General features: G+C 40.7%; 1 protein-coding gene across 2 annotated transcripts in view; it reads left to right on the top strand.

Annotated features, from left to right (window-relative positions):
* The window catches only part of UNC5C (unc-5 netrin receptor C), a 261,037-nt gene that overhangs the window by 175,774 nt on the left and 65,500 nt on the right, over positions 1–19,763 (top strand). For both annotated transcript variants that reach the window (XM_056343746.1, XM_056343735.1), the window contains exon 3: positions 9,594–9,737. In XM_056343746.1, the coding sequence (XP_056199721.1) occupies positions 9,594–9,737 (144 nt within the window). The remainder of the gene's footprint in view (positions 1–9,593; positions 9,738–19,763) is intronic.

The following is a 19,763-nucleotide window of genomic DNA, read 5'->3' as shown; positions in this document are numbered from 1 at the left end:
GTGTGGTACATAAGTACATGTTCAGATATGTATTTCATATATATACACACATGTATATTTCAGTAATATGTCAGCAATATATGTCAATACGTATACAACTTGGTGTATATTTTTATATAAAAAATAATGCGCAAACCCATTTATTGTTCATTTCCCTGCCCCCTGCTCCACTATGCAAAGGGTATGTAAACACACTGTTCAAAATTCAGATGCTCTCAGTTGGCTTCCCAGATGTTTGAAGTTCAATAGATATTTTTTTTTTCTCATAATTTCCTCGGCTTCTGCTAGTGAAGTGCTAAATAACCAGTATTTCTTTTTGCCTGCACATTGAGATTCATCTGTAGGCTCTAAACTGCCTCAAAAGTGCTTCAATTTTGCATGAGCACTAAGCTGGGGACTGGGAAGCATTACCCACTGCTGAAGGCCCAGATCATTAGAAAGAGCATGTAAATCCTCTGAACCAGAATTAAAAAGTGCACAGATTTTCTTTGTGAAGACTCAACTGCAGCTTTAAGTAAAACATGAACCACTGGCACATTTTTTTTCCTGGCCCTTGGAAAAAGAAAAAAAAAAAAAAAAAAGCAACATCTTTTCTCAGCTGCACGTGCCTCAGCTGAAAGAAGGGAAGATTGGGCTTTGACCCAAAAGCTGGAACTGCTAAGAGCTCATGCTTTCCTATGCCAATAACCTCTCTTCTTCCTGCTCCTTGTAAGTCACACCAGCTTGGCAGAGAATTGCTCAGATGCCGTTGCTCAGGCGTGCTTGGGTCGGGATGCTTTGCCTCACATTTGTTTCTGCTGCTAGACCTCAGCCTATGTGAGTTCAGAAATGATGATGCCTGTGGTTGAATATGCTTGTAGTAAGGTTTTCTTTAGAGTCCTGCTACGTTGGAACATGATTATTACTTTTGTACCAGGAAAAAGTAAAAAAGAAAGCTGCAACAATAGGCACATTGTTACATGTGGAAGAGAACAACACATTTTGGAGCAATTTGTGCATATTAGCAAAAAATGCCGTCAACCAGAAAATGGCCTCCATTACAAAAAAAAGGGGGGAGGTGTTTTTTCTTTGTCTCTGAACTGCTTCTCGGCTGAGAACAAGTAATCCAATACTGTTCTAAGGTATTAAACAGCAGTAGTTCAAGGGTGATGTGGAGCAGTCAGCTGCTGAGCTTGGCTGCGGGAGGAGACAGCAGTTTACCTTCCCCCAAGGAAGGAGCCCACAGCTCCGTACTGCCCACCTCCACCACGCTGGCAGGGACCAGGGCACGCAATTTGTGTTCCATGAGCGTTCAAGAATTGAGTTTTGAAATCTTCCCTGCATCTTACACAATTTGGTCCTTCAGATGTTAGTGGGAAAAGAACAAAAAGGCCTGGTTTTAACTAAAAGAAAATAAAACTCAAACAGAACGCGTGTTCTTTAATTCCAGTTCAAAGTAAAATCCCTCTGAAGGCAGCCGTTTGTAATTTTTTGTGTAAGTCAGTTAAAAAATAGTAGGGGAGCTGGGATTCCAGCTTAATTCACTACCATTAGCTGGTAATTAGATACCGTAGGTAAGTGATGCAAACCAGGGCAAACTTGACATCGGTTTAAAGGCAAACTTGACTTTTTTAGGCTATTGCCTTCATCTGTATAATTTGAGTTAAGAACGTATCTGTTTCCTAAGGGGAAAGTTATGAAGAGAGCCAAAATAGCCGGAAGCCTTTAATTTAAATATTTAAGCTAATAATTGTGGAAAATAGTTTGTGAACTTCATGCAGTCATTTCATATCACCAGCCAGCCACAATTTAGAGAAAAGCAGTACTGAGGCAAGACCAGGTGGATGCAATCACAGCGTGAAGGATTAGTAGGTGTTAAAGCTGTTTGCTCTTTTAAACTATCTCTAGATATCTGTCTGTCTATCTATCTTTTGTTAAGATTACAGATACTCTATATAGAAAATAAGATATAGGCAAAGTGTGCCATCATGCAATCATCTCTGTCCCATTAGGATGCACAGAGCACATTTTTCTCAGCAAGAACTTTAATATTTGAAGCCATTCTTCTTGTGCATAGCCTATTTATTCATTTTATAAACACCATAGCTTAAGTACTCTGGTATGTTTGAGTGGAATAACTCTGACTGTGAGGGATCCATTTCTGCAGGAGGGTAAATAAATTTCAATTCTGACATAGCACTGATTTTATTTTTATCTTTGTAGAAAGGTTATTTCACCAAGTAAGGTGAGCAGCCTTGTGCTATAGAGACAGGTTTTCTATAGCACCTGTGTTGAGCAATTAAATGAATTAGACAGGTCATCCTGGACTATTGGTAAGTAAAAAGATCATAATTTTTGTCTTTAGTCACTTAAGTTTTACCATCAGAGAACAATCTAATGACAAATGATGGCATAATAAGAAAGCAATCTGTTTACCTTTTAAGTCTGCTTACAGTCATACCACTTTGGAATATGGTCTTGGTTACTTTCATGAAGAAAAAATATGATGATGTTTTAAGGATTTTTGGATGAAGCTTTGTATGAAATGTAGGACAGATGGGGACTATGAGAACTGAAAATGCTTTCATCCTTTTTGCCAAATACTGTGGAGATATAATCCAGCCCCTCCTGAAATTATTGCAAAACTCCAATTTTCTTTTTTGGTATCAGGATTCTCCTTCCACCCTCATCATGCCTTAAAAAGTGTGTATACTGCTGTCATTCAATTCTGTCGTAAGTGAGCAACATTCGTACATATTCCCTCATGTCCCTCTCCTACTCCTAACAGCTAGAAAAGGAAGTGTGAGCCAGAAAGCATGGACTGTTTCAGACTGACGCTGATTTATTTTCAGACTGAGCAAGCCACCACATTTTTCTCTATGTATAGGTTAAGGATCTGAATATGGAGACACTGTGGTTTTCTAAGTTACATGCCATATAATTCCATTCTGTAACACCATGTGTTGCATGGACGTGTGGAGGAATCCCCCTCCCCCAGAGCCGTTTTGCTGCTGAATCCCCGAAGCCTCTTCTACGTTGTTAAGAAAAGCTGTCCCTGCCCTCTGTGTCCCCACTGCACAGCAGTAAGGGGCATCTGAGGGTGCATGCAGTGAGGCAGAATCTGTGCCTGTCTGAGCAGAGAGGAAGCCTACAGCACTGAACAGCAGGTTTGGGAGGGTGCTCTGAGTACTGATTTCAAGAAATTGAACATGTAAAGGGTTGCAAGTTACCTGCATGAAAATGGGCTATATTTCTGTATTATTTACAGTGGCTGCAATACACCTGCAATCTATAAGCATGTATTACAGTAATGTCTTTTTGCAGACCAACGGGTCATAAAGTTCCATCTCCTTGAGAAATGTGTTCTATGGCATATGTGATTACTAATTAATGAAATACCTTTTGGGCAAATGAAAGCACAAAGCACTGAAATCGTTTGAACTTCTACTTACAGAGAAAATAAACAAATTATCCATGCAGTTTCTTGGAGTTCGTGAGTTCAGTTTAGTCTTGCAACTAAATAGCTCCTCTTTAGTGTTGTGCCAGAGGGTCAAACACATGCCAGTATAATGCTTCCACAAAAATTGCTCTATCAAAGTCCTGAAGAATATTTTCACACATGCGGGGTATTAATATCAAATGTCTAACATTTATGGCAGCCAAAATACATCAAAATAATTTCTTGGCAGAACAACGCCCAATGAGGTATAGATACCAACTCTGTGACCTAGACTAACTCCAGGCTGGATAATTACGTTTGATTAGTTGATAATAATCTTCTGTTTTCAGATGTTTACAGTGATCGTATATTGTCTTGCACAGTCATATATGGTTGCAGAACCCTATAAGACATCTTTGTTTCTCTCTGGAAAGAAGTGAGTCTGATTGGCAAATCTGCTCCTATTAAAATCATTAGGAAATTTGCCAATTACTTCAGCGGGTGCAATGTGGAACCCATGAGTTATTATTTCAGTTACTAATAATCTGCCATAATATCATACAATTACATTACATTTGCATACATTAAAAAAGATAACATTTCTGCCTCTGAAGACCAGATAATCTATCTCACAGTTTGTAGAGCCAGCTAAGTTAAGCGCTTGGGGATGGTGTGAATGAAGTGTGTCTTTGCTTGATTGTGTTTCTAGGATACAGCTTATAATAAAAGACCATATATATAAGGCACAATTCCCTCTTCACACTTCCTTTTGCTCCAGGAGGGGGTGGTAATTTTTATTTTGAGATATACCATCAGGCAGTGTCTCTCCTCTGCTGCACACAGTAGTAGTGGGCAGCCTCAGCAAAGGCTCCCTCTGCCCCATCACCTGTTAATCCCCCGTTAATGTGCAAATACAGAAGTAAGTAAAGTTCTGGTTCCGTTGTACTCCTTTTCAGAGCCCAAGTTGTATTAGTCCCAGGAATATGTTTATTTTATTGAAATTAATAATTGTTTGTGCTGTGTTACTAAATATGAAAAAAAAATTGTCATTTTTGGAGAACCTATTTAATTCATGGGACATAATCTCAGATTTATTATGCCAAGCACCCTGAACGTTTTTGAAAGCTATCCTCTGTCCTCACATGGACAGAAAACTATTAGGTGCAAAAGGATATCCTAGACCAGTTGCCATGGTTTACTCTGGCCAGTGACCACCATGCCCCACACAGCCACTCACTCGCTCTGCCCCAGTGGGATGGGGGAGAGAATCAGAAGAGTAAAAGTGAGAAAACTCATGGGTCAGGATAAAGACCGTTTAACAGGTAACACAAAAGCCACGCACGCAAGCAAAGCAACACAAGGCATTCATTCCCCACTCCCCATGGGCAGGCAGGCGTTCAGCCATCCCCAGCAAGGCAGGGCTCCATCACGCATAATGGTGACTTGGGAAGACACACGCCATCGCTCCAAACGTCCCCCCCTTCCTTCTTCTCCCCCCAGCTTTATATGCTGAGCAGACGTCATATGGTATGGAATATCCCTGTGGTCAGGTGGAGTCAGCTGTCCTGGCTGTGTCACTCCCAGCTTCTGTGCACCCCCAGCCTCGTTGCAGACAAGGCCTTGGCTTGGTGCAAGCGCTGCTCAGCAATAATGAAAATGTCCCTGTGCTATCAACACTGTTTTCAGCACAAATCCAAAATATATCCCCATACTTTCTACTATGAAGAAAATTAACCCTATCCTAGCCAAACCCAGCATACCAGTTTATTTAGTCTCCTAACAGCTGCAGGGCTCTGGACCTGTCTTTAGGGAAGTTCCACCAATGTAATGTCTTTTTCTGGTGCCAGGTTTAGGTAAGCGTATTAAATATGACTGATCTGTGTGTATAAACAGTCCCAGCCTTGAGCAAACTTTGTGACACCGTTTATGACCCAGCAGATCCTGTATGCTCAGGACCCAGAGAGGACAGCAAATAATTGTTGCTTTTGTTTTTTCCTGAGATTTTTTTTAGTTCCTCATACTCAAGCTGTAAATCTTCCTACATTACTTTTTCTCTTGGGAATGCTGCAGTTATTCACTGAGATCAGAAAAGAAATGCTTGTGCAGAAAGAGCCCAGCAACCTGGGGAGGCATTTTTAAGGATCTGTGGTTTTTTTTCCGTGAACCATCTTAAGATACAATTACTGTTTATTTTGGAGGATTGTTTTAAATTAAATTTATTTTCTGCATTTTCATTTTAAGGTTCCTCTCTTCACAATCTTCTTATTGCCAGAAATAGGGTGGTGATAATTAGACCCAATATCTTCACGTAGCTGTCTTCATACCCAAGATCCAGATGGGCTGCATGAGGCTACAGAAACAGTTCTCACTTTGCTGAATGCAAATCAAGTTTGGACAGTGCAAGCAAATGCTTTTCCCTGTCATATTCTAGCTATTCATAACAGGGAGAGTACAAGTTACAAATACTATATAGGTGCTTTTTATGGATTTATACACATTAGAAGGAATCTGTCAAGCATTCTAGCTGCCCACATTTCTGTTACCTCTCTTCAGCTGTCGTTCTTATTGCATTGTTTTAAAATAGGATGATCCTGACTTCTTGTGGATTGTGCCACCATCTATGTGTTTATATTAATTGTGGAAATGTGCAGCTTACTCAAGTGTTGTTAAGAAAACATTTATGCTGTATAACTTCACCTGCTGTATAGCTTAAACATATGATGAACTGGACTCAAATATTCAATATATTTCTAATAAAGAAGGTAAGGTAGAGGAGATATTCTCTGTGAGACGGTGACATGTTGTTATTCAGTAATGTGGCAAAGTGAAATTGGACAATACCAGGTAAGGTATATGCTGCACAAGTTATGGCTGATCTCTTAATCTGTCTTGTGTTAAATATATTTAGGCAAAATATAGGGACTCATTTTATAAAGTGACTTCTAATTTTGCACTCAGAATTCGTGCGCTCACCTGTAATCAAACAATTTGATAAAGAGTTGCCTGAACTACAGGCACAGCACATCACATTGTCTGGAAATATTGAGACATGGGTTGTCTTTTTTTTTCTTTTTTTTTTTTCTTTTTTTATGACTCCAGCTACTGTTCTTTGATGTAGAAGCAGAAACAGCTTCGACAGGGATAAGATGAAGATCTCTGTTTGAAGTCATCATACCAGGGTTGTCCTGCACTTGGTGCCCACGTGAGGTGGATAAGCGATACTCTCCTGAATAAGAGCAGACAGACTGTACCAGCTCCTCTGTGAAATCTGATGTACCACAGTATGTCAGCTGGTAACCAGGCAGTTGCTGTCTGAGGTATCTCAGTAAATTGTGGTTTTTGTAATCTAGCCTAGAAAGAGATTTTCTGTTAGGCGTTATGTTGAAGTGTGTTAGCAGAAGGAATATGATTGCGAGTTGGTACAAGGGAAACGTATCCCTTTGTGCTTGCCCCAGCGTCTGAGGCTGGGTGCGTGCTTGGTGCATTTCAGCTGGTGAGAGGTTTCTCCTAAATTGATGTGGCTGTATGTGCAATGAGGTGCCAGTGGGAGATGCTGGGAAGGAGTGGTGGAACCAGCTTCACGTTCTGGCCATGGATCCTTACATTCCAGATGATCTCATGACATTGCCTACTGGTTTGATACATTTTGAACTCTAGGAAAAATAATTTACCTTAGAGACAAAGACACTGATATTTTTTGCTTGTAAGCAGAAAGGTGCGGCATCTGTTTAGTATGTAGAGAAGGTGTGCATCTCTTTGGTCATGGCACATCTGTTGATACTGCTCAAAGATCAAAGGCCAAATTACTTTGAATAACCTAAAACCTATCAGTACTTCACAGCTGTCCCAAAAGACATTACCTGGAGTAGCTTGTTAATTTGAACAGGAAAGCATCTCAGGAAGTCAGAGATAAAAACTTCTGCTGGTCGGTTCAGTGGAAGTTATTTATCACATGGTTTTGTATCTTCAGCCGTCTATCAGAAAATGGCATTTGTGTCCTGAATGTTAAGACTGTTTCATAATCATTATTAACCAGTACTGTCATTATAAGCCTGCTTGCTCTAGCCCTCGGGTAACAAAGATCACTGCTCCGTCAAGCTCTGTCATAATCAGCCTTATTATAAAAACATAATATTGTAACTTTCAAAGGCTCCCTGGGCTAGTGCTATGAAAACTGGGAATGAACTGAAGTAATCTTTAGGCTACCAGCAGTTGCACTGGGAAAATATAACCATTTTTATGCATGTAATGTACATGCTCCCTCCCCACCCTCTTCATGCTCTTCTCAACAGGACAAAAGCTATCCCTCAGACCCCTTTTGGAGCCAAATTAGCTCATCAAAGCAGAACAAGTGTATAACACAGTGTGTTCACTGCGTATCGAATGCCCATGCACTACTTTGAATTCCATTCTTTGGGGTGCATTTGCCACATTTTGAGTATTTCATTTGAAGAAGGAAAGCTATTAAGTGTTTCCCCTAAAGTAGCTGATTATTTAATAGTTAAAGATGTCAAGGACAGTGAAATAAAAAGGGAGTTAGGCTGTGATAGTCTCTAGCAGGAAAATACGTCTCATTAGAAGGCATTCCCACCAGAGAAGTCTATGGTATTACATGCGTTAATTCCTTTCTGCTGTTGTTAACCAAGTTTTGGATGCAAACAGCATGCAGCCTCAATGACAGTGCAAAACTGTGTACAAACAGTAATTAATCATTGGCTCCTTGAATGGAGCCTCTGTGAGGCTGGAGGCAAATCAAAGGGCTGGACTGGTTTCCAGAGCTTGAGGAACGCACTGTGCTGTACAATTGGGAACATTTACATCATGAATATCGTCTTGTAAGCTATGTGGCAGAAGGCTGAGGGTAGTTGGCCTCCGTGGGCTCGAGTCTGTGCTCAGCAGGAGGAACTGCCCTTTGGTGTTTGATGATGGGGACAAACTGCACGCTGTGATCCAAGGAGCTTTCAATTGACTTTCCTGGCAATTCTGGGAGGAAAAAGAAAATCAGTCCCACTATACAAAATATTTATAAGTGAGTTTATGTGTTCAAGACTGTTAGCAAGAGTGCATTTCTGAAATGGCGATGGTGTTTTCTACAGGCAGACACACATTAGAAGTTTATTGATTGGCATCAGCCACAAAGACCAGATATGCTGACAAGAGGTGAAAGCACTTGCTCCCACCACTGCTTAGTATCTTGGGTGGAATTAGGAGTGTTTTGACCAGGCAGTGCATTTTGAGGAAGAGAAAGGGATTGTGTCAGTATGAAACAAGTGGTTGTTGTTAGATGATCAACACTTTACCGATGATCCTTGCAGTGGTGTCTGAGATACCACAGTGTTTCCTTGCACTTAGAAGAAGCAAAACGGCTTCCCAGCAGAGTGCACTGTGTGGGAAATGTGGGCAAATATCGGTCTGCTTGGAAGGTTAGTGAGTGGGTCATTGTCATTGTTGGTGCAGCTGTGGGTTTGGGGGGGGAGGGGGGGTTTGCTGAGATGTGTTACGGAGGGCAGGGCCAGGGTGACCGTCAAGCAATGAAGTGTATTGCACTGTATTATAAAATCACCTAAAAGCTATTGCAGTATCTGTAGTATATATGACAGTAACAGCCCCCAAACTGCAGCTTGCAATAACCATAGTGCAGTACATGTGCCCATCATTACAGAGTATAGCGACATTTTCCACAACAGTAAAATCCATTTTCCTGGGCAGTTCAGTGTCGGAGGGAACAGGACTTCTCCCTGTGCTATATCTGTCTAGAAAAAAGAGATGAAATACAGGAGCGCTAAAGGAGTCCTATAAATTCAATGACTCTGTGGTTTTATGATATTCATATGAAAATAAAACTGGGCTGGATCATCACTTGATGTAAATCATCCTGAGGACATGGTACAATTTGTATCAGCTGAAGTGCTGTTCCTCTTATTTGTCATACATGTGGTATGAGATAAAAGTCAAAATTCCAGTTGTTATTTTTTCATTCACCCACTTCTTTCATTATGCAGATAACGTGTTTGGCTTTTTCCTTCTCATCCTTATGACAGTCCGTGTTGCCGAGTAGATAACGGTAGAGAGCTGTAAGGTCTCCCAACAATTTTGCAAGCAGACTTCTGTACCTACGCTTTTTCCTTGCTATCTGTAAACCTAATATTGACCAGCGTTACTTGCACCTTGACAGGTCTGATTGTCCGAGAGGTAAGCATTGAGATTTCCCGCCAGCAAGTCGAGGAGCTCTTCGGGCCCGAAGATTACTGGTGCCAGTGCGTGGCCTGGAGCTCTGCAGGCACCACCAAGAGCCGGAAAGCCTATGTCCGCATCGCATGTGAGTGTCTTTGCCCTGCATGTTGAGCTGATGGTGTTTGGGTGAGGAAAAGTGGAGTCTCTGCCTTTTGGGAGAGTGATTTTGTTTCCGACCAGTTAGGCTTTGTATTTTCTGCAGTTATTGATGCATACTAAAATTAAAGCCTTCCGAAACATTCATAAGCATTTCAGTTGATACTCTTCTTAAGAGTCAAACCTCATTCTTCTCCTTTGTGTGTAGGGAAAGCATCAAAAGCAGTATTTCTTGAGTACAGCAATTACATGTCTCCAGAAAAGTGTTTGATGCTTATCAGTAGGAATATTACCAAAGCAAGCTGTGAAATGGGGTGACAGCTGTTCCTTTCACAGAATCACAGAATGGTTTAGGCTGGAAGGGAACTTCAGAGGGTCACCTGGTCCAACCCTTTGCTCAAGCAGGGCCACCTAGAGCCAGTTGCCCAGGACTGACTGCCGGTGGCTTTGTAGTATCTCCAAGGAGGGAGACTTTCTGGGCAACTGGTGACAGTGCTTAGCCACCCGCACAGTGAAAAAGGGTTCCCTGATGTTCCGAGGGAACCGCCTGTGTTTGTTTGTGCCCGTTGCCTCCATTCCTGCCACGGGAAACCACTGAAAAGAGCCTGGCTCTGTCCTCTTTGTACCTTCCCTTCAGGTGCCTCTACACATGGATGAGATCCCCCTGAGCCTTCTCTCCTCCAGGCTGAACAGTCCCAGCTCTCACAGCCTTTTCTTGTAGCAGAGATGCTAGTCATCGTTGTGGCCCTTTGCTGGACTCTTTCCAGTATGTCCATGTCTCTCTTGTACTGAGTAGCCCAGAACTGGACCCAGTACTCCTCACTGGCCTCACCAGTGCTGAATTGGGGGAAGGATCACCTCCCTCAGCCTGCTGGCAATACTTTTCCTCTAATGCAGCTCAGGATACCATTTGCCACAAGGGCACATTGCTGACTCATGGTCACCTTCATGTCCACCAGGACCCCCAGCTCCTTTTCTGCAAAGCTGAGAATATATATCTCTGCAATCATATAATAAAGCTGTTGTTCCTTAACAAAGAAAAAAGTGTTTCTTTAGCATACCATGTAATCAGAGTGGTAATACAAGTTTGAAAGTGGTCATCTCAACCCTTATATTTCATCATTGTTATTCATTGCTAGTAACCTCAGTTGGTTGGGTTTTTTTTAACCTTTCACAGACCAGACCCCAAGAACACAGGGCAAGCAATTCCTCAAAAACTGACTTTCATTTGACTGCACAAATATTTAATGTTCATTAATTTTCAAAGAGGTGCTTTTCTTTGTAATTGAGTAGTCACACTGGGGACTCCCATTTCTCTTTCACATGATGAAATCCAGTTTTATATAATGGGAGCAACATATATCATCTGGAATCGTATCTCTTCTGCAGTTTTCACCTCAGCAAAAACACATTTTGTGAGAAAAGGTCATTAGAAGCTGGGCTTGCCGCATACTTACATTTCCTGCACTGTGCCCAAGTATAATGGGATAATAGAATTCTTCGAGCCAAATAAAGCTTCTCACAGACATGTTAGAGGAAGGACCCTCTGTCATTTAAAACTCTTTATTTAAAGATTGATTGTCCTTCTGTTCTTGAGACAGTATTATGTGGTTAAGCCCTCAAAGAGGAGTTACCTTCTGTGTAAACATCCAGATACAGATCTCAGAGATTCAATTTAAATACCCATTTTTGAATGCTTTTAGTACAAGTAACTGTCTGCAAATAGATGACCTGTGCTTTAGAGTACAGGACTAACCTCACAGAATAATACCCCCAGGGATAAGAGGAGTTAAAATTATTGTACAGTCTTCCTGCAAAATTAGAAATGCCATTACATATGTGCCTAGTGCTTTCCCATGGCAGAAAAACTTTCAAGTCTTTGAGGATTTTAATTTTCTGTACTGAAACAAAAGGGAGCAATTTCAATTTTTTTTCTCCTAAGCAGTCAGCACTTCAGAGAGACTTAGCAATGTTTGAACAGGTTTTTTAGATTATGACTCCTAAGTTAATGAATTAAGTAGATTTTCATGTCCTGCCAATAAGCCCTTGACAGATGCCCATTAAATTAACACAGTTTAGAAGTCTGAGCGTATTTCACTTGATAGTTAAGTAACTTTTGTGTACTGCCATACCTATGCACTTTATTTCTATATAACACATAATCATTGCACATGTACTGAAGTTATTTTATATCAATTGACATTTCTTCCCAGGTATCCAAATTTCTGTTGAAGGTGCTCTTAATACAGTTTGCTTCTTTTTCTTACCATTATTTGGAAAGAGAGGAACAATCAGTTCTGTGATTTTTCTAGAGTCCTGGTGGGGTTTTTAGAACAGTCCAATGAAATAAATTCCAGGGAGCTTTATGTGCCTGTAACTCAAATATGGTTTTGTATTTTACTGAAGTTTTTTTAACCTCCTGTTCCTGCATTTGGGGTTCTTGAGCAGGTGCAAGGCAGGCAAATCACTTAGAATTCTTGGGATTAAGGGTTAAGTGTTAGGGCCTCAAACTGCAGATTTTCAAACAGCAGCAAAAGCGCCTTTTCTGCAAAATTGTCCCATTTCAATTTCACAGATTTCTATAAATTTCTCAGATAACTTAAGGACTGATTTTTTAGGAACTCAGATAGATGATGTAGGACATGTGCCTTACTTTGTGATGTCATTCGGTCTACAAGATCACTGTTTTAAATTGTGGACTCAGATATACCGATACCTGTCTGTATGCATGTATTCACAGCCTTGACTTCAGAGGACTGTATCTGTACTGGCAATATAATAGTTGTTTCCCCCTAAGCTTTAAAAAACAGCTGGTAAGTCTTCTAATGGTTACACAATATACCATGAGACTGGAATTCAAGATAGGGTCTATGCAGTATTTGTTAATCCAGAAAATTAAGGGTGTCCAAAATCTAAGAGGAACAGAATAGTCTGCAGTTATAGTTGAAAGTTTGTCACCAGTGCAGTCTTCACTTTTAATTGGTACAAAAAGTGAGCGCTGACAACTTTGGGAAAGGTGAGTGGTAACTGGAGCATGTAAAGTGTTCTGCTTAAATTTTATTATTATTTCTTAATATGTCAACCTGGTGATATCATCTCAACAGGTACAACTGTAGCATAACTAGCCATACCTAGCATATTAAGAAAAGCTTCTCTCCTTTTCCATTACCCTCTTCTTCTCCTCCTCCTCTTTCTCCTTCTCTTTCTCTCTTTTCTCCCTTATGCCCACCAGTCCTACTCTGGAATTAGTGTCCTCTCAAGGGCTGGAGCTGCATTCTGTTAAAAAAAACAAACAACAAAAAATAACATGCAACATTTCTGTTCACCGAGCGTGTAATAGAATTAACTGAAAAAGTAATTTGAAAGTGTGAAAAATGTGCATCCTTGAAAAGTGGCATGTATTTGTTTAATGCAGGGTCAGGCATGTGTCACAAAGTACATAACAACCTAGTCCATGCAAGTTCTCTGTGAAAATCAATTGCAACATCGCTCCAGCCAAGAGCTTCAGTTATTCAGGGAAGGACTAATCTATAAATATGGAGTGAAGATGCTGCTGGTTTTCAAAGGCTGCTCATGCCAGCAGTCTAAACAGGAAAAGACTCTTGAGTCTAAAGCCAACATCCTGGCTTCTCTAAGTGTTCAGGGCATTTAACAGCATCTTGCCATTGCATTTCTGAACCATGAGTACACTTGGAAAACACTTCCTTCTATGCAGGCTGTTTCTGAAAAGGAGGTATTCCCTATTTCGTGGAATTAATCTGCCTGAGGTGTTGGTCTCCCCATGGGAACAGAGTGGAGCATTTCATCCTCCTAAACTAGCAGATTTATTAGTATTTTCACTTTGCCATTCTAGATATCTCAGTAACCAAAAAAAGTAGGGACACCTAACGTATATCTTGGTGAAGCTAGAAAGATATAATACATTTTCTGAGATACTGGCCTATGAAAGTGCTGAAACGCCTTTCCTATTTATTCACACATTTTTTATTTATTCTAGGCACATTTTATCAGGAGCACTAGGAGTCCTTAGTATGTTTTGATACAGTTTGTCTGCTCAATTAAAAAAAATGTTACTTTGTGGACAGAAGGAGGAAGGAGGGGGGTTGTATAGCTTTACCTTTGGCTGAAAAAAACCCAAGCCAAATATAGAGTTTTAAATGAATTTGATGTAACAAGACTAATGTCATTGAACAGATAAAACCCAACAGGACAAAATTCCTGTTAAAAGGATGAATGAGGTCTGAGCCTGTGTAACTGAGAGTAGAGTTAAACCCACTGGAAAATACATCTGGTAAAGACTGAACAATAGCTGCAGGATTTGACCTAATTTTTAGATCAGATAATAAAGGGGTAGCTAAGACAAATTGCTTTGAGCCCATGTGCATACAGCAACCTCACTTTTCATTTACTCCAGTTTGGTGTTGCTCTAGCCTCACTGACTTCACAATGTTAACCCGTGCTGTTCTTGAGAAAATATACAAGCCCTAAATCTGCTGGCAGATTTTGAATTTGTTGAAAGCCTATAAGAAAAAAGAAGCTTTCTCTGTAATTTCTATTCTCTGTTCTCTTTAGGTGTAATGAATGTGGGTAGTCTTTTCCTTTATTCATTATCTTAAAATCAGATTTTTTTTTAAATAACATTTTTAAAAGCCCTGATGTAGTAAGGAACTGCTCTTGTTAATCTTTTGTATAATTTGATACTAGTTTCCCATGTACTTATTTAAAAGCCTTTTTTCCTCCAGACATTTTTTCAAAGGAATGTAGCTAATATATGCGTGTCAAATACTGTATACTGATAAGATAAATGCAATACAGAAAAGTAGACTAGTTCATCTGATGGTTTATCTACACTTACAAGGGGTATGCAGTCATACAAAGAAACAGATATGAAAAAAAAATCACAGATTCTTTATTGACACTCAGTTATCTCACCTTTTAGTACTGGGGCTCATGCTCTGTGTTACATTGCTGCAGTGCCTTGCTTCCCCCCCTTCAAACACCAAATCCAAGCAACACTGTAAGGACAAGTTTGTGTAGCCACCAAAGTGCTACAGCACATTGCAATAGTATAAAGTTGAACGGATGGTGAGATAAGGACATCCCAGAGTGCTGGGAAGGACATCACTTGAAAATTTTAGTAGGAAGGTTATTAAAAATAACTTCAAAATGTGTTTTATGCACTTTGGTGAGTGTGTATGAGGGTTAGCAGATATAGGACCTTAACTCTTTCATTATGTACTATTTAAGTTGCTACTAATAGATGTCTGCTGCTTGTAGTTAATAAAGGGGTAACTGAGGCACACGATCTTGAGCTGAGATTACTGAAGAGAAAAGGACAGATCACAGAAAGGGCAGCAGAGAAGTTAACTGAGCATTTAACATATTTGGTAACTACCAGTCTGCTTTTCCTTGACAGGCATGTTTCTGTACTGCTTCCCAAATGAACATGCACGACTGACTTCCAGACTTAAGGATGCAGTTGTAGCAGTAATAAATACCAATCACATTGCTTTGTAATAAAGAGCTAAGACTTTATAAATTAAGATGGGCTTGGCTTCACAGTTAGTGTTGCTTGAAAACCAGAAGGAAACCCCTTTACTGAATTTATATGAATTTAATCCCTCAGTCCTTGAGACGATCCTGCCTACACTGTCCTAAGAAATTATCAGCTCTCGGTAGAGTCTGCTTAATGTTCAATGGTGAAACATAGATGCAGTCAGAAAGTTCACTGAATTTTGTGTATATTTTGGTAAGTGACCAGCTGTGTGAGTCAGATTAGTGCATCAGAAGAGCAACAACAACAAAATACTACATTTACACAGTGTACACCTGATGTTTCTAATGTCTGTCTTTAGTACGTTTAGTATATCTGTCATCTAAAAAAGGTACCTATTGAGGTTAGGTCATTTGAACTTTACATTTGGATTTATTTGAAAAGCAAGAGCTTTGGATTCCATCTTCAATCACAAATAAAATAATGAAGAGAATTAAGTTTCTATGTTAGTTTGCAGGTTAAGCTTACAAAGAAAACCAAGAAATATCAAGCTATCAAATAAAAATATAAAAGGACAAGAACAGTGCTATCGATGTACACCTGGGAACCCATTTGCTCAGTGAATTCTCAATAAAGCTTGCTTGCTTGTATTTTTTACAGTTGTATCAATACTAAATGTTTTGAGTGGATGGTTCTTCATTATAGGCATAGCCCATATGGAAGTTGTGTTGCAAAAGTGGTTTGTCTTACCACTACCCAGCTGAACTAGCTCAGAGCTGAAGAGGGAAAGGGAAAAAGTTTTTTTTCTGCAGGCGTGCGGGCGGTGAGTTTCCAAGGAGTCATCAGGGTGCAGCATTATCCCCAGCTGGCCGCAGATGCCATTGGCAGAACGAGGGGCTGGTGAGTGTGCACCTCCCATTTGCTCGGGTTGTAAATATGTAGGGAATAAAAGAGGGGAGAAGGTTCTGGGCTCAGGCAAAGCATCTTGCAGATTGTAGCATGGCAAGCAAAATCTGTTACCTTATTCCATACCTCAGGTCAGCAGATGTAGCAGCCTGCATCCCCAAAACATGTTGTGCACTTCCAAGAAGTCTGTCCCAGTCCCCATCAGCTGTTCGGCTGTGAAAGCTGATGCTGCTTCATGGCCATCCTATGATGGCAGCCTGAGGTCTCGCTCCCTGGGCTGCTGGAGGGTTACAGACAAGCTCAGCCTGAGCCGCAGGCTGCCAGGTGTCTTTGGAATGAGGAAAGCTCTGCTGTCCACGATGTGCCTCTCCAGACTGAGAACGTGGTGGAGGCAGCCTCATGGCATTTGTCTTTAGGGCTAGCCAGATGTGAAACAGCCCCTCCAGAGAAGGAAAGAGTGGCACAGAGTTGTGTATTGAGCATAAAGATGGGGGTCTGAGGGGCTGCCTTATTTCCTCTGTCCTCAGCTCCAGCCACTGGTGCTTGGGCCAGCGGAGAGCAGAGCCCTGTCCGTGCACGATCCCACCCTGTGAGCAGCAGTGTGCTGAAGCAGGGCAGGAGGCTTTGATCAAAACCCAGCACGTGGCTGCTACAGCAGGAGACTCTGCAGGGCAAGGCACCACACTTACAAAAGCAGTTGACAGAGGTTTTAGAGGGATCCCCTGTGTTACAGACTGCTGACACTCCTGTGACTGTCTCAGTAGAAATCTGGTTGGATCTAATTAACAACAGAGACCTGGAACCACACAAGGACAAAATGGGAAAAAAAATAGTTTTTTGTACCTAACCTTTCCATTACTTGCACATCAGTGTGATTGATCCACACACAAAGGTCGTAAGCTCAGCTGTGAACAGAAAAGAGAGGCCAAATTATGCCTGTAAGCACATGGTTTCTTACATTTGGAATTGCAATGCAGTTTCTAATGCCTTTTTTGCAGTAAAAGGTGTCTCTTAACTCCGCCTGCATCGTGGGAAGTGATGGAAGAGGATCAAGCTAGTTTTACAATATTAGTCGTGTTTCTCTAACACAGCATGTCACCCAAGTTTGGAAATAAATGCAGTGAGGTATGTTTTACAAGCATGTGGATCCTCTTTCATTTTGTAGAACATCAGTGGCATTTTTCCACAATTATTTTTCTGTTTGGATATTTCTTATTAGCCTAGGTAAAATTAAAGCAGCATTGAACTGTGCCTCTTGAGAACATTCTCAGTGGTAGGAGGTACGGAAAGCTTGGCTACATATTGATCCTCTAATAATGGTTATAATACCAAGCCATAGTTCCTTTATTTCTAGTGTTTTAATTGTTGGGGTTTTTTTGCTTATGATGTGTTTGGTGTTGTAGTGTTATATGGATGCCTGTATATACCTACCCATATAAATCAAGCTATCTTTTGTAGGGAAATAGATACTTCTTGAGAAGGTCTTTTCACATTCTTAAAACCTTATTTCTCTGAAAGCACATACCAAATGTACTTCTCTCAATGGGCATAGTTAATATGAAAGTTGTATAGAAAACAATGTGGGTTTTCTTTCTGTGCTCTTAAAGCTTGCTCATTTTTCGAATTGTTTGTTGTAGAAGGAAAGCTGACAAGAGTTACTAGGAGCACAGAGTCTTTAAGGTCTACCAAGGGCAGAAATCCATCTTTCCCTGACAGTAATGCTGCATTGTTCTGTTCATTTCTGGTTTACATCTAATTCCTGGCTGACAAGTGTCCGTTTTTCATGCTTATTCATTAGTCACCCTTCCATTAACACTGCCTTGAAGGCATCTGGACTGCCTCTTACCACATTTCTCAGAAATGATAGAAGATATCCTTAAAGTTTTGCCCACCCACCCATCACAGTAAAACCCAGAACAGCAAAGAGATAAAATACATTTGATTAAAAAAAAAAAAAAAAGAACAGGGTCATTCTTTGCTCTTTCATAGAAGTTGACAGGTAGAAAAGGAAACGGGGAAATACCATGAGTTCCTGTAGAAGCTATTATCTTTAGCAGGTGTAAATGCAACTTTTCCATGGTTTGTAAGCTAAAAATGCGTTAAACACAAAAGGAAGTCATTTAGCAGTGCATCAAAATTAAGCTCCAATGCTCCTCTCCCCAAAAAGCATAGTGATTCAAGAATAAAGAAAACAATATGGTGTGCACTGAGATTCTGATCTCCCAGTATACTGTTTCAGTTTTATGCTTGTGAAAATTCTCTCATTTCAATGCAGCTCTGAATGCAGCCATCTGTCCTTACCAGAGAGGATTGTGCAGGAGTATTTCAGGAGTCTTGGAGGAAAGTCTTATCTTAAGTATGCTGTAAACGTGCTGCGATATATGCCACAAGAGCCCCCTCTGAATTTACTAAGACTATGCATTAGTAAAGAAGATAGAGTCTGGCTCAAGGTGGCAGACCAGAATTTTAATTCTTCTCCTTGGTTTCTTTTTATGAAGACAGCCTTGAAGGGAAGTTAGAGGCGGGGGAAAATGCCTGATGGGGGTGCAGGTTTCCTCCTGAGCCTAGCTATGACATCCCCACTTGCAGCTGGGTGAAATAGGTGAGAGAGCTGGTAAGAAAAAAAAAATGGACCCTTCAGCGCTGCTGTCTCACAGGGCTCACTCTGCTCCAGAAGAGATGAGCTGCGGCAGCAATATTACCAGTATAAGGGGAGGAAGAGTATTGCTAACACAGACAGTCAGGGATTATTCCACATTACCAAAATAATAATGGAAAGAAAGTGCAACTGCCTCTCTCTTGTGCCTCTCCCTATTGAAGGTGAGGGTAGAGAAGGCTCACTCTCAGGATCGCATTAACAGGGCTACTGCCAACCTGAGGCTTTAATAATTCAACTGCCTCTTCACAGGCAAAGAGGTCCTGACCCAGAATGGATCAAATGTTTTATTATTTTGCTTTTTCAGGCATATTTTATGAAGATTGTTAAAACTTTTTTTTTTTTTTTGTAATAGCATGTATTTTATTTATCTTTTACCATTCTCTGGGAAAATCTATCCCTTGCTTGTGAGCAATTGTAACTGATATGACACTTTGAAAAAGTGTAAAGTCTAAGTGGGAATGATCCAAATTACACATAAACATTAGCAAGCTCACCCACTCCTGATCAACAGTGCAAAGTTGCCATGATGACTAATGGTTAAATGGCAAAGGAAGATGAAGGCTGAAGAATTAGAAGGCAGTCGTCATCATCCACAGAAGTCATAGCAAGGGCCATAGAAAAAAACCCAGTTATTTCAAAACCCTTTGCTGTCCCAACAGGGTGTTTCGTTATAGTTAGAGCAGGTGAAAAAGTTGTTTGTCCAGGCCCTCTGCTTCTTCATCACTTGCAAAAAACATCTTGTTAGCTTGTTTGGCTGTTACAACCAGCAAACCCTATTCTTGGTTAGGTAAAACTGCCTTGGTTAGGTAAAAAAAGCTGCCATCTGTAGGTGGCATGGCTGCAGCGGGAGGTGGTGGGTAGTTCTGGTGAGATAAAGCTGTGAACATGTGGGAGGGAGCAAACAGAATAGGGTATAAGGGCTGCCAGTCTTGTAAATACACAAGTACACACTTCCT

This window comes from Falco biarmicus, chromosome 1 (genome assembly GCF_023638135.1).
Source record: "Falco biarmicus isolate bFalBia1 chromosome 1, bFalBia1.pri, whole genome shotgun sequence".
In the NCBI taxonomy this organism is placed as follows: domain Eukaryota; kingdom Metazoa; phylum Chordata; class Aves; order Falconiformes; family Falconidae; genus Falco; species Falco biarmicus.
The sequence above is the reverse complement of the archived record's forward strand: the minus strand, read 5'-3'. Positions and strand labels throughout refer to the sequence as shown.